The 23,570-nt window shown below is 37.8% G+C and overlaps 2 protein-coding genes across 2 annotated transcripts in view; one reads left to right on the top strand and one right to left on the bottom strand.

Moving 5' to 3' along the window:
• The first annotated feature begins 251 nt into the window (after window positions 1-251).
• pik3ip1 (phosphoinositide-3-kinase interacting protein 1) lies at window positions 252-12,152 on the top strand. Its single transcript, XM_063018133.1, has 6 exons — window positions 252-480; window positions 1,835-1,960; window positions 3,965-4,081; window positions 6,437-6,619; window positions 6,952-7,030; window positions 9,994-12,152. Exons 1-6 carry the CDS (start codon window positions 402-404, stop codon window positions 10,208-10,210), a joined length of 801 nt encoding a protein of 266 aa, XP_062874203.1. The 5' UTR covers window positions 252-401; the 3' UTR covers window positions 10,211-12,152.
• A 1,528-nt stretch (window positions 12,153-13,680) lies between these two features.
• The window catches only part of limk2 (LIM domain kinase 2), a 34,432-nt gene continuing 24,542 nt past the window's right edge, over window positions 13,681-23,570 (bottom strand). The window contains exons 9-16 of the mRNA XM_063018182.1: window positions 23,402-23,488; window positions 23,076-23,207; window positions 21,201-21,257; window positions 20,212-20,277; window positions 19,192-19,366; window positions 18,517-18,572; window positions 18,170-18,327; window positions 13,681-17,098 (exon numbers count right to left, since the gene is read on the bottom strand). Of these exons, the coding sequence (XP_062874252.1) occupies window positions 16,897-17,098; window positions 18,170-18,327; window positions 18,517-18,572; window positions 19,192-19,366; window positions 20,212-20,277; window positions 21,201-21,257; window positions 23,076-23,207; window positions 23,402-23,488 (933 nt within the window). The 3' untranslated portion in view covers window positions 13,681-16,896. The remainder of the gene's footprint in view (window positions 17,099-18,169; window positions 18,328-18,516; window positions 18,573-19,191; window positions 19,367-20,211; window positions 20,278-21,200; window positions 21,258-23,075; window positions 23,208-23,401; window positions 23,489-23,570) is intronic.

The raw sequence follows: 23,570 nt of genomic DNA, 5'->3' as shown, positions 1-23,570 counted from the left end.
GAACAAAGGCAGATTTTATTAGTAAACAAATATAAAGTTTACAAATTATATAGGTATAACATCTAAAGTATAAATACATATATAAATTTACTCCAAACAATGGCTTTTCAGAATGTATTTTGTATTAAATACAAATGTTTTTTTCTGATCACAACTAACTGCCCAGGGACTAGAGGCGGCTCTAGAGAGGTGCTCGGAACTCATTAAACAGTGGAGGTCGTGAATGCTGCATACAGCAGGCTTCATGAAAACAAGCTGGAGAGAGGAGCAGCTCAGCACTGAGAGATTTAAACACAGTGGTACTGCTGCACTGAAACTCATTTAAATTCGGAATAAAATCCAGGATTAAAGTCCATTTATCATCATCTGATATTAAAACGGGTTAAACAAGAGCTTTTACAATGTTAGGTCTAGTGAAATGTGCGCTTGGGGTAATGTTTGTTCTTGTGCTGGTGGTGGACTGTTCGTCCATTAGTGAAGGTAAGGGGCTCTTTGTTTTCTTCTTGCTTGTTTAAAACTTGGTTTGTATAAAGTTTTAGTTTAAATCTGTGGTTTTATTTTCCACCCAGTTGTTTGTTAACTTTGTTCCATGCTTATGTATTATTTATATTATAGCCATACAAGGAAAAGTAGTAATAAACTGCTTTCCTTTTTTCCATCACAAACAGAACTGATTTAATGCATGTTATTAAAATATACCTCAATTTAACCCATATTTTATTAAACATGTGTTAATTTTTTGCTACAGTTGGAATAAACACACTGACACGTTGGTAAACAAGCTATTTAATATTAACAATCCACGTGTCTGTCTCAGAAGTAACTGCATAATAATATTTTTATCATTTATTATTATCATACTGATACTGATACAACTTTATTGTGGGTTTTGTCAGGTGTCTGTGCTTAAAAAAGTAAATTTACCCTAATATTTAATTCCCACCAGAAACACACGTGGCTGCTGTAGTTTACCTTGCCACCACAAGAGCCAGATTCCTCACAATATACCATTACAATATTTTTCTTTCAGCTGTTCCTCTATTAGGGGTTGTCAGTACGGATTATTCTGGTCCACATAACTAATTTGGCACATTTTTTTGTCGGATGGCCTTCCTGATCCAACCCTGCTGATTTTATTTGGGCTTGGGACCAGCACTGAGAGTGCACAGTGCACTTCCCAATGGACAGTGTTACCTCAGACAGCCAAAATCATGTCTGTGTAGACGCTCGGTTGGTCAATAGCACACCGAGGTTCCAGATCTTCAGATACCAGATTTCAGAGATAGTGAGCTGGAATATTTTACTGCTGTGCCACCTGAGCGCCCACTGTTTATTAGTATTTGTGAGCATGAAAACCTATAGAACTGTCTTCTCTTTTACAGATAAAATAAATATAGGCTAATAATGCTGTCTTAAGTGAAACAGCATCAGAACTAAAATAACTGAAATTAAGAGATGTGTTACTAGAAATGTACTTAGTTTTCAATGTTTTGATACATGTGTGTGTGTGTGTGTTAAAGTTCAAGGCTTCTGTGATGTAAAAGAGACCAAATGAGACCAAAATGAATGAATTATTTTTTCCCACTTTTTTGTGACCACTAATCTACGGAAATCGTTTAGGGGGGGAAATAAAAATAAAAGACTTACAATAATGTGAGTACATAAATATAAGCACCCTTAAACTAATACTTTATTGAAGCACTTTTTGATTTTATGATTATATGTTTTTATTTGTTTTGGGACACTTTGTGTTATAGTTTGCATAAAAAACACTTTTAGCTCATGCAGGTGAAGAATGAATCTAATGATTGACATGTTGTGAACCTGTTTGCAGAATGTATAAGGGTAAACGGAGTGGATTACAGAGGAACACAGCAGAAATCTTCTTCAGGACGTTTGTGTTTAAACTGGAACAACACCAGCCGGAACTACGACACTACACATAATGATGCAGACACAGGTGAGCGGACCTGAATAACCATCAATATGTAAAGAAGTTCGCTGATTTGTGCTCATATCTAAACCACAATGGAGAATATTTAATGAAATTCCAAACTAGACTGTTTGTAGGGAATAGCGGATATAATGTGATCTTAAACCTTACACTACCACACTTAAGTAGCCGAGGGCGTTTAATGAAATGTAACTACAGGGTGGGCCATTTATATGGATACACCTAAATAAAATGGGAATGGTTGGTGATATTAACTTCCTGTTTGTGGCACATTAGTATATGGGAGGGGGAAAACTTTTCAAGATGGGTGGTGACCATGGCGGCCATTTTGAAGTCGGCCATTTTGAAGTCGGCCATTTTGGATCCAACTTTAGTTTTTTCAATGGGAAGAGGGTCATGTGACACATCAAACTTATTGAGAATTTCACAAGAAAAACAATGGTGTGCTTGGTTTTAACGTAACTTTATTCTTTCATGAGTTATTTACAAGCTTCTCTTTGTTTACAGCCATTGACATGTCGCAGAGGTTAACACGTGAGGAGCGGATAGAAATTGTGTTGATGTCCGGTGAACGCAGTACCCGGGTCATTGCAGCAGATTTCAATGCAAGACACCCTACGAGACCACCCATCTCCCATGCTACAGTTAGCAAACTGCTTGCCAAGTTTCGTGAAACTGGTTCAGTGTTGGATTTGCCAAAATGTGGACGCATGAAACTGTCAATGAAGAAACATCAGTGGCTGTCCTAGCTTCATTCAGCAAGAGCCCACAGTGTAGCACTCGCCGCATGTCACTGGAGAGTGGCACCAGTCGAACATCCCTTCGGCGGATATTAGCTACTCACAAATGGCACCCTTACAAACTCCAGCTGCTGCAGCATCTCAACGAGGATGACCCAGATCGGCGCACTGAATTTGCAGAATGGGCAAAACAAAAATTGGAACAGGACCCTCAGTTCTGTCAGATGAGGCAAACTTTTATGTGAATGGTGAAGTTAACAAACAAAACCACCGCTATTGGTCTGACACTAACCCACATTGGATAGATCCCTTCAAGACTGTTGGAACACAAAAATTGATGGTGTGGTGTGATGATGATGTGTTTCCCTCTTTATGCACTGAAGCTGGCACGTTCCCTGAGTTTTTTCAGCAAGATGGCCAGTTGAATGGCCCCCAAGGTCTCCCGATCTGACCCCCTTAGACTTTTATCTTTGGGGTCATCTGAAGGCAATTGTCTATGCTGTGAAGATACGAGATGTGCAGCACCTGAAACTACGGATACTGGAAGCCTGTGCTAGCATTTCTTCTGCGGTGTTGCTATCAGTGTGTGAAGTGTGGGAGAAGTGGGTTGCATTGACAATCCAACACAATGGGCAGCACTTTGAACACATTTTATAAGTGGTCAGAAACTTGTAAATAACTCATGAAAGAATAAAGTTACGTTAAAACCAAGCACACCATTGTTTTTCTTGTGAAATTCTCAATAAGTTTGATGTGTCACATGACCCTCTTCCCATTGAAAAAACTAAAGTTGGATCCAAAATGGCCGACTTCAAAATGGCCGCCATGGTCACCACCCATCTTGAAAAGTTTTCCTCCTCCCATATACTAATGTGCCACAAACAGGAAGTTAATATCACCAACCATTCCCATTTTATTTAGGTGTATCCATATAAATGGCCCACCCTGTATATTGTTAGAAGCAGAACTTGCCCCCTCCATTTCTACCTTAGTATGTTGTGTTAAACACCTGGTCATAGAGCAGTTCAGGAACAGAGAAAAAATATGACAAAAAAGAAATTTTTTTATTATTTTATCTATTATTATGAAAAAATATGAAGGGGAAAAATAATGTGTTATTATTTTATCTATTATTTATAGTACAAATGATGTAGTTTGGTGCACAAGCACTGGTTTTAGAACAGCCTGTATTGAGCATGGTGGTACAAACACTCTCCATGTAGTCTTTAATTTTGTAAACGTTAACAAATTGTGTTTTCTTTATTATCAGGTGTCGGGAATCATAACTTCTGTCGTAACCCTGATGGCTCAGAGAAGCTTTGGTGCTATGTTTCTGGAGCAGATGGCGTAGTCCAGAGAGAATCCTGTGCTGTTGACTCATGCCAAGGTAGCCAAACATGCTTATGATTAATTTCTATTAAAAATACTTCTCTATATCTACAGTTAAAACTAGAAATATGTTACATATTATACAGCATTCATTCTGATTTATAATGTTTTTCCTTGAAATTGAAAAAATTGGTGTACAGCAGCCACAAAAATCTGGACAAAAAGTTTAATATGCAAAGTATAAAAAAGCATTGAATTAAGATTACATCAATTCATTTTCATGAACTGCATTATCCTAGTCAGGGTTTTGTGTGTGTTTGTGTGGCTTAAGTGATTTAACAGTTTGATTTTAGGCATTTCACAGCATGTATATTTACAGAACACAACACTGTTCTGTGTTCTAGCCTGAGGAATGTCCACTTTTCTGTCTTTGCAATATAAAACTCTGCAGGAACACCAGACAGTTTGAATAGACTAGACATGTTTTGCTCTGTAGGCAGTTTTCACACTGAGGGTTGAATGTACTTGACATATATCTTGCAGGCTCTCTGGATTGGGCAAGTTTCACTGCCCAGTTTGCAGTCTGAATTTAGGCTTATTAGGATTAAGGTGTTTGTGCTAGTGCCAGTTAGTCAAGGTTTCTATTAAAGGTGCGTTCAGTGTGTTGTTTTTACTTTTAAATTGGTCGGTTGGATCAAGTTAAACAAGACAGAACAGAAGAAAACTTGTCTGACAGCCACGCAACTTAAAGAGCTCATTCCTCTCCTGGACTGTGATTGGGTAAAAGTAAAACACTTCCCACAGAGACAGCAACTGATTGGCTCGCTGCTTTGTTCCAGTCTGGTTGATAAACAACTTTTGATCAACAGGCGTGGAGAGAAGGGTGCCGAGCCAAACGGGTGTCGTAAAGATAAGCAGACCTGAGCTGTATTGTTCTCAGCTCATGTTTCACTTTTCCAATGAACCAAACTCTTAAAGCAAAATATCTGTTTCCTTCAGCACATGGTTTAAAAGGTAAATACACAAAGGGAATGTTTGCTCAGCGTGGCTGTTAATAGAGATGTATTGAACCTGATTTATCTCCCAGCTGCTTAATCAGTAAAACCCAGTCTAAACTTTCTCTGCAGCTATTTGAGGCATAACCCAAACCAAAGTCAGGACAAACATAAAGAGAAAATAACATGTTGTGTGTATATTGCTGTTTTATGATATTGGAATTGTAATAAAACCAAAACATTTTCTAAATTGCATTATTTTGACTATGATGAATCATGTGACTTATCAAAACCTCTCTTTTTTATCTACATGTTGTGACCTTGTCTACAAAAACAAAAATATTAGAATATCCTCATCCACACTAAAACACCTTGGACTAATATCTTAGAAAGAAAAAAAACTAATATAGACCAGATATATTCAAAAACGTCATTGAAAAATAAAAAAACAAACATACACACATGATTTTCACCTGGTGATGCAATTCCAGCTCCAGCTTCCAAATGTCACTTCTTAAACAATCTACAATTTTAATCTGTATTTAATTTGACAAGCCTGACAGTCAACGTATTTCTAATAACTTTGGCTCCCTATACACATTTCAAGTAATAAGCCACATAAATACTGGAATACTGAATAGTAAGTAGAACCATTATTGATCATTTGAATAATTTCACATACAATATTATACTGTTTTGCAGTTTTAGACACTTGCCTGTTGTCCTGAATTTTACTTACATTCTTTTTTTCAAGGTTTGCCTATAATGTTGTATATTTATGTTTTAAAGAGTATTTTAAGGTTACTATGAAATTGCACCACAACATGATACAACATGGAGACATATTTTGAGTAAGGCTAGGCAGGAATTTGATTTAATCCACTCAGATTTGGCTGGTTTGACTAGTTAGCTTGCAAGCTGACATTAGTCATGTATTTCTCCTTCATCTGCTCCAGAAGAAAGATCAGGTATAATACATGATGTGCATTAAACCACATTAAATGTTGCCAAAAGTAACTAAACTAAACTACAGCATAAATAGCATGCTAAGATATTAAACTGAAACTGGCAAGAGTAAACCATTATCCTGGTTAAGTAAGCACATTAACGCTTGTTGACTCAGACTAGTTAGTTTTACCACTATGTTTTCTCAGAAATCAAATAATAAAAGAACTGCCATTCATTGCTGGATTTTACCTTCCCATCTCCCCCAAGCATAGCTAGACTTTAATTTAATGTGACCACTGCTGAGGGATTTAAACAAATACTTCGTGTCTGGTTTATGGATTTTATGGTCCCCCATTGCAAAGCACACATAGAGGCAAAAGGATCAGCCTTTTTATTTAAAAACCTAATCACACTGTAATCCTGAATCCTGTCTGAATGTGCATTCAGGCAAATGTTCTTTTAACCCACAGATCAAGACTCCACAGAGGCAGCAGCTAGACCAACTACTGAACCCTTATCTGGAACAACAGACACCACTGAGCTGGTAAAGTCGATTCTGGTGCCGGCCAAGGGCGCCATAGTGCAGCCAGTGATGGGGGTCAGTCAGCGGGTCAGGACAGGACCCAAAAAGAAGAAAGACCTCGGGACTCTGGGTAGGTCTTGTGATTGAGTTTATTGTACATACATTAAAGCCGTTGTATTCTTCTATGTGTTTTTTATTCTTTTAGAACAGGATTGGTCAACACAGGGTTATTTGTTAAAAGTATGTGCATATATTCCCTGTTACACAAACAGTAAGCATTGAATTGCACACTGTTACCACAACCTGTGCAAAATGCCTTTGCTAATAATTAAGCATTTAAAAAAAAAGCTAATTTAAACCATATATATTTAAATACGCCATTTAAAAAAAAAACACACGCTTGTTACCTTGTCATGTGGTTTATCGAGTTGAATGTGATGTTTTGGCTCTGCTCTTTTTCAGGTTATGTTCTAGCCATTGTCATGATGGCCATCATTATTGTACTGGGAGTGGGAATCACAGTCGGCTACTTCTACAAACGGTGAGTACAAACACACAGTACAGGAACAGCGCCAGTACAGAGTCCAGCGTGAAATCAGAACAAGAACACACACACACACACACACACACACACACACACACACACACACACACACACACACACACACACACACACACACACACACACACACACACTGCAAAAGAAACAGGGAATGAAGTAATGAGCACATTTCATTCTGTACAGTAATTGCCTGAAATTATTATTTTTGACCAGTGTTCCACTGGTTACTGTGTTAATGGTTTAGGAAATTTTTTTGTGGTTGTTGTTTAAATGTGGAAAATTCCTGCAGAGTGTTATTGAGTGCTGGGTGTTACGTGGGAGCATGTTAGTGTTTTTGAGCAGTTCAGGAGAACCGTCTGTGAAATAGGATTAGACTGACGGAATTTAAGCACAGAAAAGTGAGTGTAAAATTTAAGTTTTAACTGAAACACTTCTAAACTAATTTTGTCCCTTAAAAAAACTGCACTCTGTGGCCAAAAGTATGTGGACACCCAGAGATTACATTCATATGTGCTGGTTTAAGTTTCAAAACTATGAGCATCAATACAGAGTTGGTTCTTTCTCTGGTGATGTAACAGCATCCACTTTTCTGGAAAGACTTTGCACTGGCTCTTAGAACAAGGCTGCAAGGATTCAGTTTTGTTAAGTCACAGGAGCAATAGTGAATTTGCACAGATATTGGCCAATTAGATTCTGTGGTCCGATTCATCTCATGTTTTGGACTTAAGGGGACCCAGCTAAATTCAAAACAGCACTAGAGCAGTAATCCTGCTCCACCAAGCTTTACATCTGACACTATTTATTTGAGTTTTCGAATGTGCTTTAAACCCAGATTAGTCTGTTAGACCTACAAATACAATAACAGCACCTACTGTCATACAAGCCAACACCAGTCCCACGGAACCTGTATATCTGTATACTGTAACATTAGGTGTTCAGTATGACTCCTACTACTACAAATATTTAATTATAAAGGTATCATGACTGTGTATTACTGTGCAGTTGTGAAATTTAACAACTGCACTTAAACTATCATTATAAAGGTTTTTTATTAAGGTTTTCTTTCTTTTTTTTAGTACAGAGAATCATGTTAAAATAATTGTGTTCTGAATATTCAGACACTAAAGATGTTAGCTTTATCATTTGTGAATGCATTTCTGGACAGAAAAAACCTGTTTGGGTGTGAGCTGTAATTAACTGGCTCTGTTTATGAAGCTCAGTATTAATGAGAATGTAGAACAGGCTTTTAGACAGATACATCAAGGCACCCTTGTATAATCATGCAGAGCTACATCTTCCCTTACAAACACCCCTGTGTAAATTTGTTCAGAAGATACATTTTATTTGGGTCCAAATTGGTAAAGGTAGATTAAGTAACAACCAAACACAGAAGTTAATTTGTGCTATATTACATCATGATAAATTCTTAGAGGTTAATAGAGGCCAATTTTGGTTAGTGGTTACTGTGGTTCTAAACTAAACTGTAGCATTATGTTGTGTTTTTATCTGCAACCATAGTGTTGTAAAATAATAGCCATTTGGCTGGGAGGTCTACTATATTAACATTTGTGTGTAGTAACATAAAAGGCTCATTTTGGCTTCAAGCAATTCCTGAATAGTGTCCATTTAATAGTGAGCAAGACGTGGCCTTAAGTCTTCTAGATCCTTCGTCTAATAAAAGAACTAAATTAATCTGATCGCTTGGTTAATGGAGAACTAGCCACAAGAGACTGGCATGTAGAAAAGCAGAAAGGTTGTGTAACTCTTTGAGTTTGTGCCACACTCCAGCTGAGCAGAACGGGTGAGGGGACGCATACACATCATGGAAGAGAGGAAAAACAAGGGCTCAAATCCAATATGGCAATAACCCTGAATAACCATATTTCTTCACATCATAATCACCACTGACTGCTACTGAAGAAAATTCAAGGAGCACTATCTTTTTCCTGTCAGTACTGGCTATAGATCTTCACACACCCAGTACAGCCTCTCTATCCTGCAGCAGAATAACGTTTAGACTCTAAATACACACAGTCTTGGCAGCACTCCAAGTTCCCCCTCGCTCTGCAGCTCAAAATTTCACTCAGCTGAGCCCCAAAATGTGACCCACTTTCCAGAGAAGCGCTCAAAAATAATACCGCGATCCTGAAGCGTGGACTAATTTCATTTTAGAAAAGTTCATTTAGCAAAGAAAGAACCATCTGCAAAATCTGTTGAGTTAAAGGATTATTTATTTTAGGGCGGCACGGTGGCTTAGTGGGTAGCACTGTCGCCTCACAACAAGAAGGTCCTGGGTTCAATCCCCAGGTGGGGCAGTCCGGGTCCTTTCTGTGCGGAGTTTGCATGTTCTCCCCGTGTCCGCGTGGGTTTCCTCCGGGTACTCCGGTTTCCTCCCACAGTCCAAAAAAACATGCCACCAAGTTAATTGGAAACACTGAATTGTCCTATAGATACCTAGCCGCTAGATGCACTAGTGCATTGTAGTGCCGGTCCCAAGCCCGGATAAATTAGGGAGGGTTGTGTCAGGAAGGGCATCCGGCGTAAAAATTGTGCCAAATCAATGAGCGATCATGAGGATGACTCACTGTGGCGACCCCTGAAAAAGGGAAAAAGCCGAAAGAAGAAGAAGAAGATTGGATTATTTATTTTAAGTGTTAAGTAAGCTTGAATTATGTCTTTTGGCTGTGCATATTAAAATTTTTCTACTGATCTGATCTGGGTGCAAGGCAAACTGAAAAAAGCCATGCATTAACCAAAATGATATCAACAAAACACATAATTCGAAACAAATCATATGTGTGTATTGTGTATTCAGGCTTGGACATTAAATGAAAATAAAAAATACAATGGTGTGTGAAGTACTTTACTACTTTACTACTTAATACATTTCTAATGGTATAACATGATAATGATCCAAGCTCATTCTGTCCTGTTCTGTGCAGGGGTCGAGACCTAAAGAGGCAGCATGAACAGCGAGTGTACGAGCGCGAAATGCATCGCATCACCCTTCCTCTTTCCGCCTTCGCCAACCCTACCTGTGAGCTGATCGATGAGAATGCCATTGTCGTCTCAGCCGAGTCCGCGGAACAGATGCCTCCGCGGGGCACAGGGGAGGGCAGCGACCCCCTCATCGGCCAAGCGGGCACTCCGGGAGCCTGAGAGATCGGAAATTAGATGATTTTGGATTTCAGAGGACCAAATATTTTTCCCCACATAGCCTGTCTGTCTCTCACCTGCTTTACATAAGCGAGAGGGAGAAGAGAAGCGCTGTGGATGGCCAACATCCTTGTCTCTTCAATGCAATATTGAGGAGTGGAGGATGCTAAAAAGACACTAGTTAAGGAGATCAGGAAGGTGGCATTGTATAAAAGTGCATGTGATGGATTCCTTAAATCCTGTTTAAACCTTTCTGAGTGTGTTGTCTGTTCAAGGGGTGCAGAAGTTCACCAGCCTGAGTGCTGGTATAGCATGAGAGTCATTATGCACATGTTCGAAATGAAGTGCTGTATGATTAAAGTTCAAATGAAGTGTTCAGGGAAGATTTTAGCTTTAGTTTCCTGTTTGCTGCTGAGATGTTGTGTCCTAATCAGTTTTGTTAAGGAGATGATACAGTGTGGGTGCTGAAACTGGTTCAAACCTGCCACTCAGGCCTTCAAACTTTCACTGTTTAAGTGGATTTAAATTTGACAGCTGTCAAAGTTTATCTGCTTTGATATATGTATTTTATCAGAAACTCAGTCAGCACAGTGTTCAACTGAAAATAGTTGTTTATTACACAAGACAATGCCAGTGTTTCCACAGTAATTGCCTTAGCATTCTTAATGAGTGTATCTGAATCTCTGAGGATCTCTGGGACTTTTGATAAGTGCTTTTTTATACTTCTGCATAGATGAATGTAAGCAAATGTAAGACTCAAATTTAGATCTCAAACTGTGTTAATACTCACACCTCCAAGATCTGTATGTTAAGCGATTCTTCTCTGCTGTGCATTAAGTGAACTGATTAGTTGAAGTAGTTGATCAGGTGAAGATAGTCGACAGCATCAGACGTGAGAGGAGATGTCAACAATGCTCAACCCAAATCAGAACCAGTGTAGAGCAAAGCTGTGGTTTTAGACAGTCTGATCATAAAAGAAACTGCTTTTACGAGCATATAAATATATTAAGCTTCAGACGAGGACTAACACTGGAATTGATGCTACCAAGCCTTACACAAACTCTAGTTTCAACACCTCTCCCTTTGTAAGAAACTTCCACCTGCTAACCGCAACTTTTCAAATTAAAAATATAGTTAATAAAATAGCCATTAGCCTAAAGTTTAGTCCTAAATGCAACTAAACAAACAAGTGAAGGATGCGCAACTGCCCTGCTTTACTGACAGATGACCAGTGGAATACCACGAGTGTCTGTCTGTGTACCTGTAAAAAAAAACAATCGGTCAGCATAAATTCACTAGTTTAGTGACAAAGTTTGCTGCTCTTTAATACCAGAAAAGTATCACATTTCCACGTCAAAACAATCTATACATCAATTTACTTTAGCAAAATAATAGTTTGTTGAAACGCCGCTGGCTGGTGCACCCGTTATGAACGTCTGTTCATGTTTGCAGATAAAAAAATGGAGCAGAAGTATAAATCAGCTTCTCATAGGTGTTAATCAGTACGTGTTTACATGCACAGAATTCCAGATAAGTTTTAGTGATAAGTGAATTATGACCTTGACCTATTTGTGATCAGTAAAAAAACAGCAGTTTATTGCATTGAAATGAATTTAGGTTGATCACTTACCATGATTCTGTGCAATATGCTGTTTTTCTCCATATTCTACACACACCCTGTTGGGATGTACCAGTATGATCTCTACTGCCTAAAGCTGAGTTTGACAAGTAAATAAAGTGTTTGTGTGTAAGTTTGGCAAAACACAAGTTGTTAATATTAAATTGTCTAGAATTTGGAGATGTAAAGCAGTTATTATAGTAAATAAATGAAACACTATGTTACTGGATTTACAGTTCCTTGTAAATTAGTTTTGTTATGACCTGGAATCTGGTTTCTGATTTTATTTTTTTGGATTTCTTGATATACCTGCTTATAGTTTTGAAATCAGTTTATGTTTGGCAGGTTTTCACTGTAAGTAATAAAAAATAATAATCCAAAATGCCGTTGTATTTTGTTTCATTCAACTTCGGATGTGTTGCAGTCGGACTAAAATATATACATATATTACATATATCATATACAGATAAACACGTATATGATATAGTGGGGACGTTTTTAATTTAGGGACGTTAATGGTTAACTGATAACTGACATCAATCAGTTTGAAAAAAGGTCTTTTAAAAAAAGAAGCTTTATTCTGTTAAACCACAAAATGAGCTTAACATCACTAGCTTTCTTCAAGCCTGAGCTTCATCCTTGTGTGCTGTGTACTTCCATCCACTGTGTTGATCAATTAGTTTTGATCAACCAGAACCAGTGTAAAGCAAAGCTGTGTTTTTAAACAGTCTGATCATAAAAGGAACTGCTTTATGCGCCTATAAAATATTAAGATTCAGACGAGGACTAACACTGGAATTAATGCAAAACTTTAGTGTGTCTGTTACCAAGCCTTACACAAATTCTAGTTTCAACACCTCCCACTTGTAAAAAACTTCCACCTGCTAACCGTGACTTTACAAATTAAAAATATAGTTAATAAAATAGCCATAAGCCTAAAGTTTAGTCCTAAATGATGCAACTAAACAAACAAGTGAAGGACGTGCAACTGCTCTGCTTTACTGGCAGATGCTGCCTGACCAATGGAATAACACGAGTGTCTGTGTCTGTTTCCCTGTAAAATTCACTAGTTTAGTGACTGACTGTAATATATCCATATATTACACATATCATATACAGATAAACATGTATATGATATAGTGGGGAAGTAATGGTTAACTGATAACTGACTAATCAGTGTTCAATTTATGCTGTTGGAAAAAAAGGTCTTTTAAATAAAGAAGCTTTATTCTGTTAAACCACAAAGCGAGCTTAACATCACTAGCTTTATTCAAGATAGCTGGCTTCTCTTACACAAACATAAGCAGTTGGAATTAATTAACACTGTTAATGAACCTAAACTTTATCTTTGTGTGTTAAGTACTTCCATCCACTGTGTTAGTCAATTAGTTTTGCTGTAAATATAACATTATAAATTCCACAAGTTATCATAATGAAAAAGGGTCGTTTTGACTGAACGTGACTCAGGTCTCACCCAAGTCCCAGTTAGAAGTCCTCCTCAGCAAAAACTTCATCCCTGCTGGCAGAGGAGGATTGCAGCTCAGCACAAAACTGACAGTTTATCTTTTATCGGCCTGTGTTGGATTCTTAAAGAGAGCTTTAACAGCAGTTAAGGTAATGTACAAGTTATCAGAAGGTTGCTGGTTTAAGACCCACTACCATTAAGTTTCTACTCTTGGGCCCTTAAGCAAAGGCCGTAAGCTCTCAACTGCTTGCACTGTAAAAGCTACAACTGTAAGCTGCTTTGAATAAAGGCATCTGCTAAACATCATAAATGTAAACTTTAAGTTCTTTAAGAAGTTTTAACATGGATGTGAGTTGTGCTTTTTGATATTCTGAAAAGAACAAACAAAGATCAAAGAAAACATGTTTTATATTTATTAATGAAACATTAGTGTTAGAAACACTAAGGCAATAAACGCCGCCGTCAATACGACATGCACATATACATCAGTACCACTGAAATACAATGCAAAAAACAGACTTTTCACATTCTACAAACCCATATAACATCCCAACATGAACATAGTACATTTACACAAGTCTTACACTAATAATAAACAATTGTATCTCCAGTTGTGTTTTTACGAGCATCATCATTGTGCTCCTCCCTAAACATCATTATTGCTACTGTAGTGTCATTATGTATACACATAATAAAAAAATCATCAACATTTCATCAGGACAATCTTTTATTCTCACAGTTATATAAAATAATGCTTTGAAAAGTTGACAATGTTAAAGTACAAGGAATTTCTTAGGAAGAACTGAGTAAACCTGCTATTAGGGCTTCTGACAGCATGAATATTCACGTCTGTAACCAGTATTGATTCTAAATGCATTTGGTTTGAGTGCAGTTTTAATCATGGCAAGGTTTTCCACACATATTTCAAAAAACATTCTGTTGACATTTACAATATATAATTACATTTTAATAGCAAGAAAGACTGGGAAGAAATTATATTTCCTTAAAAACATCAATGAGAAAACAGTAAGTAAAAACTGGACCAAAGACATTGCTGTGTCTGTAACTGAAATACAAATCCCAGACTGCCTTTTTAACTGAAAGACATTTTATTCTTGAATTCTTGAATGATTTTCCCCCAGCTTGATGCAGACACAGTAACGTCACTTATCCAGTTTGCCCTGGCTTTCCTCTATAAATGTTTTGAGGAGAAAAATCATTTTAGACTTACATTACACAGCCTTTTCAGCTATTAAACGTTTCACAAATGATGCTGTTCCCCCTTAGTGAATGAATCATTTATTTACTTTGTTCTGCTTTACATTTACTTGGCACTGATTAATCATTTGAATAAAGTTGCTCATTCACCAATATATTCGTCAGTGTTTGAGTTGTAGTAACTTGTTTGAAGGCTTTTTGCTTTATATTTACAGACATTGTATTCTGTCTGCAGACCTTCCTATTTCCCGCAATTGTGAAACATTAATTAGAAGGTAATGTGACCCATTTAGCTATTTGTGATTCAATACCCAGCTCAGGAAGCAGATTAGAAAATAGTACAATCTGTACCTGGGCTTACTTCACCCAGAACGCCCAAAATCAGAGATCAGTAATTAACATCCGGGACTTTTAACAGATTTTATATGTTTCTAAACATACTAAACATGATCCAGAACAAAAGTACATGTGTGAAAAGGTCAAATGTCTGAAGTGGTATAAGCAGTAACATCATAGTAATATAATCCTGCAGCAGGGGGCAGCATGGTTCCACAATCCCTAACTTCACCTTTTACTTAAACCATAGTGTCCTTTCTCAGTAACAACCCTCATGTATACAGTTTCTCTTCAACACCTTTATTAACAAAAATCATGCCACACATTTAACCAAGTGGTTAAACAGTCACTTAGTGTTAGACAGCTCTGATTAAAGGAATACTCCATCCATCACATCTGTAGTGTACGTTCAGTTAACACATTTATACTAGTAGTGGTAGTAGTAGCTAGTAGTGATAGGGGTAGTGGTAGCTCAGCGGATATAGTACAGGACTAGTAACTGGAAGGTCACTGGTTTAAGCCTCATGTCTGCCAATTTGCCACTGTTTGGGCCCATGAGCAAGGCCCTTAACCCTCAATTGCTTGTTTTGTTTGCCTCAATTGCAATGTTTACTGTCTCAATTGTAAGTCGCTTTGAATAAAGGCATCTGCTAAATAATGTAAATGTACTACTAAACTAACAGAATGACAGGAAACTTGTTTATCCATCATCATCGCTTTTAGGTCTTCATTTAAAAATGTTACTAAAATCCAAAAATCTCCTCGGCTCCTTCAGACATTGAACTTAGTGTTACAGAACAAAGAATGTGTGGTTATGAGGAACCAAAATGCTAGCGGATCAGATCAACCAGAAATGCTGGAAAACCTAAAAGTAAGTAATCAGATAGCAAAACGTTGCATAGGTTTTGGGTAACACGCTCTGCCTTGGGGGTCTTACTCAAACAGCTTTAATGTTAGAGTACAATCGGTAGTCATATTTTTACACATATTAACAAAATGAAAGTTTCTACAGGTTTATGGTATAAGTTTTATATGGTATGAATTTGCTGCACATTTGCACAGTACATGGACTGACGAGTGTAGTGTGGGAGTTTGGGTTTGACAGTAATGCTTTAATGTGTTAAGTGTTTATGGCATTCGTCATACAGCAGATTCAAGGTAAGTATTTAAAGTATTTAAACTGTGAAATTATTGGTTAATGTTGCCACAGATTTTTAAAGAGACACTTTTTAAAGACTTCTCTCTTCACAGCTGGAGTGTCGGTGCTCCATGAGCATTTTCATAAAGTAAATTTAAAGCTGCAGTATGCTCTTACTGCTAAAAAGAATGACGTATGTTACGTTTTTCAGCTTTTACTCAGCTAGATTTCATGTTGTGCTAACACAGCATGATTCTGTGCATGAACACGTCTACACGTCTGATAAACCATGAACACTCCAGGCTGCTCTCAGAGTCAGTTCTGAGAAAGCATAAACCAGGCCTAAGCAAGTGTCACAGTGTTTTACAGCCTTTTCTTAATACAGGAAGAAGTTGTAATATCATTCTTTGTAGTACTTGCTTACAGATGTGATAGAGATACTAAAGTATTCCTTTAACTCAAGGAAGATGCAGGTTCACACGTGCATTGTGGTAAGACCCTTGTACATTTTTTATGATCCTAGCAGCTGTTCGTCATTTGGAAGACATTATTTTAACAGATTCATCATGATGCCTTTAGTTTCAGGCACTCCGGACAGAAATAGCAGGAGATGCCAAAATCTCACACATTAGTCTCTTACGTAAGGAAATCAGCCCTTACCCTCAAATTAAAAAAGCTGAAATGTGCCTGTTCCCTCAGTAACTCTACACTGGCTCCAGAATTCTGAACATTGTGACCATCAATAGGTGAACATGTACCAGCACAGTCCGTACACACACACACACACACACACATATCCTGTACAGAAAATCCAGCATCTATATTCATGTAAACTCCTCCAGCTTCTCTTGGTCCCTCCTGTAGTTTAGTGCAGGAATCCTTTTGTGTGCAGTTGAAAGGTCAGTTTCCCTCTTTTAGGTAGCGTTGTTTTCCAGACTGGCTCGATCCGGAGAGTTCTTAGTGGGACTGGATTTTGGAGAGAGATTATCGTGCTTTGAGCCGTGAGTTCTCCAGAGTTTCTGCTGCAGCTCCTCAAGCTCAGCTGGAAGATGGATACCCAGCTCCAGGTTCAGAGATAGGGCCTCAAAACAGTCCTCCAGTTTTTGGAAGGCAGGCCTGCAAAGGAACGAGGAGTAGAGGTAAGAATGCTGCTTTAAATTATCTCTTTAATCATCTTCTCCTGCCTCTGAAAAATATTTGAAGAATGACATTTAAAAATTGGATTACAAACATTTCATGTTTATGTTTTAACACTGCTTTTTTTTCTTGTATGGGTCACACTGGGTCCGGTTTCTTTAAAAACACTGTTTTAATAGCAATATGGACTACTGGACGAATAGACTTTTTTGTTTGTAGTATTCAGTAATGTTTACATTTACTGACACATCCCAATCAGCAAATGTTTAATCAGCTATTTAATTAACAAGAATTTATCAAACTAAATCAATACTTTTTCGACTCCATCTATAAACACTACCAGATATGGGATGCCTAAGCGGCGCAGCAATAAAACACGCTAGCTCACCAGAGCTGACATCTTCAACTCTCGTGTTTAATTCTCTGCTCTGCTACCAGCAGGCCAGGCACCTATATAGACAATGATTGGTTCATCCAAAGTGTGGGATAAAATCTGCCTGACATTCGGCTACAAATTTAATCAAAACCTCCCAGCATGTTCCAGCTGTGATATCTGTGTTGTTTAAGATGCATCTGGTGTCCTGAGGTGGTGCAATCTTGTGCTGGAGCAAAGTCTAGTTAGTTACCATGTATGTGACTCTTTAAACCATTCATTTAATTATTAATTAAAGGTAAGTAAGTGTTGCCTGGTGTTTATGAATGGTGATTTGTGAAGTAAAAGCTATACATGTATTTTCAAGCTCTGTTGGATGTGTTTGTGGGAGGGCATGTTGATCTAGATGGCTTCTGTGGTTCTTTTGTGGCGGTGACTACCTATTGTACTGTATGACATGGGCACATGAGATTGAATATCCTGTACAGGGCTGGAATACAAAGCTTATTTACTACGTATTTAGATTGTTGTGAAAGACAGACTGGCACCCAGCCTTCTTATCACTAGAATAGTAAATAATAGTTGATTTGATTTTGGAAATCAAATTAAAATAGCTAGCATGACGAACAGCTCGTAAAATCACACCATCTGAGTGCAACCGTCCTGAATTCACCTACCGGCTTTCAGGAGTGAGGTCACAGCATGCCACTGCCAGTGGAAAAAAAGCAGACGGGCAATCCTCAGGCAAGAACTTCTCCATGAACTTGCCCACATTTAGGCCAAAGTCCATTGTGCGAGGCAAACACTCTGGATCTGCGTTCACCTGCCCGATGATCTAAACCACCAACAGAAGAAACGAACAAAAGAAATGCAAATGCAGCAGCCATGAGTGAAACGAGTCGAGCTGGACATTTGGTTTCGACACCAAGATTAGCATAAATTATTTGTGGAATAATGAGGGAGTGTAAATGAGGCTGTGGGAGTTCTGAGAAATGAAAGGTGAGAAGGGGTGTAACTCACGCACCTCACAAAGCACAATGCCAAAGGAGAAAACGTCCACCTTCTCATCGTAGCGCTTACCTGCAGAACAAGAAGCAGCAGTCATTTAGTTGGGAGACATAAAGCTTTTAATGCAAACCTCCTCACATGGGGAAGAATGATAATCTGCAGCGGCGGAGAAAGTTAGAGCGGGGAATTGGACATGAATAAATTGGGAGGTAAAAAAAAAATTTTTTTGGACTTTGTGCTGATACTTTCAATGGAAACTTTAAGGAGTAAGAAAAGCTCAGTAAGCTCTGGATAACATAAAAAAATTAACTAACTAACCTCAGAAGCCAAACTCCAAACTGCCTATCAGTACAAGATCTGTATGTATTTTAAAGACTGGGAAGTTACACAAGCTTACAAATGCAATGTAAAATGCCAAGCCAAGCTCATTGCAAAGTGGTCTCTGAAGTAGTAACAATGTTCTCTGGAGTGGTTAATAATTATCTGGCAGTGTGATGGACAAAGCTGAGATTGGTGGTTGCACTAATGTACTTTGTCAACTATAATTTGGTGGGTAAGAATTGGTTTTGATGGTTTTTAAAACGTTTGTGATTCCACATGTTTGTATGGTCAGGACTTTCTGAATCAGATTTTTGTGTACTCTCTATACTACATTTAAATAAATAATAAATAGGTAATGAATTCGTCTTACCATTAAGCATCTCAGGAGCCATCCAGTACGGATTTCCCACAACCGTGTAGCGCTTTTTGCGGTCGAAGCGGCGGAATATTCTTTTTTTATTGGGCTTATCGGGCGGCGGCTGCTTCACCTTGTCCTCCAAGACGAGACGGGACAAACCGAAGTCTGCCACCACCACTGTGTTGTCCTGCATTCGTAAGTTTAACAAAAAGACATTAAAAAAGGTGCCAACCACAATCAGAAAAAGAACTAATAATTTAATACAATCAGTACTGGCTCTTAAACTGTTCTCAAACAGGTCATCATACAACAGAGAAACAAGAGTTTAACTACTATTACAGCCTCACTTTTTAAAAGTCAAACATTGAATATGTTACCAAATTGTAAACAGAACAAATAAAAACAAGTCCTGTCATAATCTTATGTCTGCTGTTGTGCTTGGTGTGTAGGCAGGGTTGAAGTCCTAGCTGAATACTAAATATGTAAGAATTTGTCATTTTTAAATGTATTATATTTATTTTCAATGTTTCCTTAATTCCCTTAACCAACACTAACTCCACACAAACACGTCCTTCTGTTTATTACCACACTGACTGACTTAAATCTCTTCTGTTTTCATACTTACGATCTCCTCTTAATCTGGCTCTCTCCAGCTGAAAAGTCTTACATAACATGTTTTTGTTTTTCACCTTGGCAGATTTGACTTGTCTTGACAAGAAGTTTAAGCGCTTGTGTCACAACCAATGGGAGCTCATGATAAGAAAAACAATTGATCATTATTAAAACATCAAGGCTACTCCTCTCCCTCGAGGAAAAATATATCAGGATTCAGAGAGTTGTGGTTTAAAACACACAAGTCACGAATTCATACATCTACAGACCAAAGACAAAAGTTTTTTGGACTTGACCTACAAAAGCCACTAGTGCAGTGGTGGTCAAAATACACCCCCTCTCCTAAACTAATGTCTCCATGTAAAAATCTTCAAATAAAAATACAACACTAGTAAAAATCCAACAAGTGCGGGCACGTACCAGTTTTACCAGGCAGTTGTGCGAGTTAAGATCTCTGTGGATGATGCTCATTGAGTGCAGGTATGACTGAAAACACAGAGATTAAGAATGAAGAACAGAGAATGAGACAGACATACAGGAGTGGATCAGGGTGGCTTAAAAAGCATTTTTTGTGATTCTATTATTAACATCTGGACTGAACCCAACTGAAGCGCTGTGCAGTGACTTATTTAACTAGTTACACTGTGTTAGGATGAAGGTATGGCACGGTGCATTCCGAAAGTCAGTGGGTGTCCAGTCTAAAGTCTTTACAGGGTTCCTGTATACAGTAATGTATATGAACATGTGTGTTCTGGTGTTAATGGCATGTCTACACAATTTCCTGCTACCTGGAAACATTTCAGAAGTCTCCAGCAGCACACCCAAGCTAGCAAACTTGGCTAATAATATGGTCTGTGCATTTTCTGGCACTTTTTTCTCATCAACATACAGTATCATTTTGTGCTAAATACATAACATAGCATCATGTGACTGGTTTGTTGATATACAGTATTAATGTAATTATGTGCTTTCATCTTTGTGGTAACAGTTTAGGGAGGGGCCTTCTCTGTTTCAGCATGACTGTGTCCCAATGCACAAACTAAGGTCAATAACTAAGGTCACAGTTTAAAAGGTTTAGTGTCGACAAACTCCAGTAACCTGCACAGAACCCTAATTCACCTCAATTACATGAACTCTCCAGTGAGTTGGTTTCTCCACGGTCATGGTTTAACTAGCTCCCATTTGATAATTATACTGATAATAATTAATAATTTTGGCAGAATTGCACAGGTTGTGTAGTTTTGCTTAGTTAGTACATCACTTTTCATCTATTTGCATGCCAAGTACTAAATATATTTTGTAAGGTCTATGCAATACTCCACTCAGTATTTAATATTACTAAGTGTTGTGCTTCAGTTACAATACAGACTATTTATTTAGTTATGCAAGTAAATGAGTTTAGCACTAACCATTCCTGAAGCGATGCCCTTGGCAAAGCTAACCCTCTGCCTCCATGGGAATGGGTCCTACAGAATGAGAGAGAAAGACAGAGAATGAATAGGTGGCTCCCTCTACTCAATGTAAACAATAACAGTGCATCATGTGATCTCTCTGTCCCTTTCTGAAGCAAGGACACAGCGGTATTATGTAATCAAATCCACTTGATGTACTTCAGCTAGACTTTTGTTATAAGGGACATGATACAGAAACAGTTCAGTGCAACAGTTATACTATAACATTTCATGATATTCATCCCAAAAGCAATAATTGTTCGATGGCATCTGCAGCCTGTGTCGAGCATGCTGTAGGCAGAGAAACCCTGCTATAAGGCAAACTATACCTAACTGTATTTATGCAGGATACAGAGCCCACTTTAGACATTACTTTTTAGTTAATAAGAAAAGCTGAAACTGCAGTCTAGTAAGATTTCTAATCATAAACCCTTGCTTGTTGTGGAGAAAGTTTTATATAGTTGTTTAATTTTGTGTCTTTGCTGATGAAGATTAACTTCATCCAGTGTCTCTACTCAAATAACTGGGGCTAGTTTAACTGTACCTAAAAGTACATAAAACAGTGGTCTCTTGACAAGGTCGGCAAGAAAACCTAAACAGTCACCTTACACTTAAAGGAAATTTGTCTGGATGGTTATATGACAGTCTCTGTCTCAGTCTTGAAGAGGCTAATGTGCTACTTGGGTGGTGACCTTATTAAAACACCAGGAATAAACTAATAAAAAATAGGTTCATCATAGTTTATTATTTCTTTGGCAAATAGGCATGTGTATCAGTCCAATGATTCAGTCACAGATTAAACAATTTCCAAGTGTATATAAACATTTGACTTTTAACAGTCGCTTTGGTCTTATGCAAAAGTCTGGACTTCGGTCAAAGTAAAACTAGTTAACATTTTCTAAAAGGGTAAATGTAAGCAGTGTTAGATTGGTCCAGTACTGGACTATTTATCAAATGATGGATCAAACCCCACCACTGCAAGCCGCCCCTGTTAAGCAAATCCCAGCCTGAATAGACTTCACAGTCACACTTCACAGCCACAGTTTTAGGTTGATTTGGATTTAAGAGTTGGCTAAATGTCGTAAATGTCAAAACAAGGTCAGGGTCAACCTTTAATTAATGCATTTATTTCTGGACAATATTGGTTTTTAACAAATTGCCTTACATTTATTTTTGTGTTTATTTGACAGTTTTCATTGTGGAATTTTGTAAAATATTTTACTCTTTTAAGTTGTCTTAAGAGGTTGATTTTAAACCCAGATACTAAATAAGCAGGAATGTAATAGTATAATAGTATCATATGATGTAACAGCCTCACTACAATTATGATAGTTGAGCATTTGCCATTTACATAAGTTTAAGTTACTAAAGAAATCTGGTACAGAGCTTATTATCAGTGAGCATTTAAACACACAGTGTTGGAAACTTATATTTCAGCACTCATATTGCTGACCTCTCTCATCAGAGACCACCTTAAGGAAAGTCCAGAAAGTCATCTGCAGACCATGTGCTGGACTGAGACACAAGCAGCCATGAGGACTCACAGGGGGAGGCCAGCAAAACAAGCTTTCCTTTCAACTCTCTCACCTGGAAACACTTTTACTCGCTTGCTACATTCTTTCCTTACTTTCCTAATACATGCGTGCACGTCTTTCTTTATTCCTTTGTTCCAAAGTAGCAGAGCTCTGTATATTAACATCAGCACTGTTTTCCTCAGGACCTGAGAACCACTTACACACTGGTTTAAATCCAGGCTTTTGCAGTCCCTAGAAAAGCCACTCATAAAAATATGAAGAGAACTGAGGGGAGAAAGATTTATTAACTGGAACATACCACGTCTCGAATGAAGTCCTTTAAGGTGCCTCCCTCTATGAACTCCGTGATCAGATTGAGCCGCTTGTCTTTGTACAACACACCAATGAACTTCAGGACATTCGGGTGATCTAAACTCCTCATTACCTTCACCTAGCCAGAACAAAAAGATGTTATAGTTCACTATTCATGAGTTTTATCCAATCTCCTGACCTTATCTTGGCAAAAAAAAAAAAACAATAATAATCTTATTTCTGTAAAATCACAAAACTAAAACTAATCAGATACAGAGTATCTGTCCAATCAGTACATTTACTATAAAATACAGAAAGAAAAATTGGTCTGACCTCCTTTAGAAAGGTTTTCTGTGTCTCTTCGTCACACCGGATAAGCTCCTTCATCACCATCACCTCTCCAGTTGCTTTATGGGTTACCTGTTTAAAAACATATCATAACTACCTCATAAACACATTCAGATGTTATAGCAAAATTTTAAAGCAAAACTTTTTTTTTTTT

Source organism: Trichomycterus rosablanca, chromosome 21 (genome assembly GCF_030014385.1).
Source record: "Trichomycterus rosablanca isolate fTriRos1 chromosome 21, fTriRos1.hap1, whole genome shotgun sequence".
In the NCBI taxonomy this organism is placed as follows: domain Eukaryota; kingdom Metazoa; phylum Chordata; class Actinopteri; order Siluriformes; family Trichomycteridae; genus Trichomycterus; species Trichomycterus rosablanca.
Note: the sequence above shows the minus strand (reverse complement) of the source record. Positions and strands in the feature narration are given on the sequence as shown.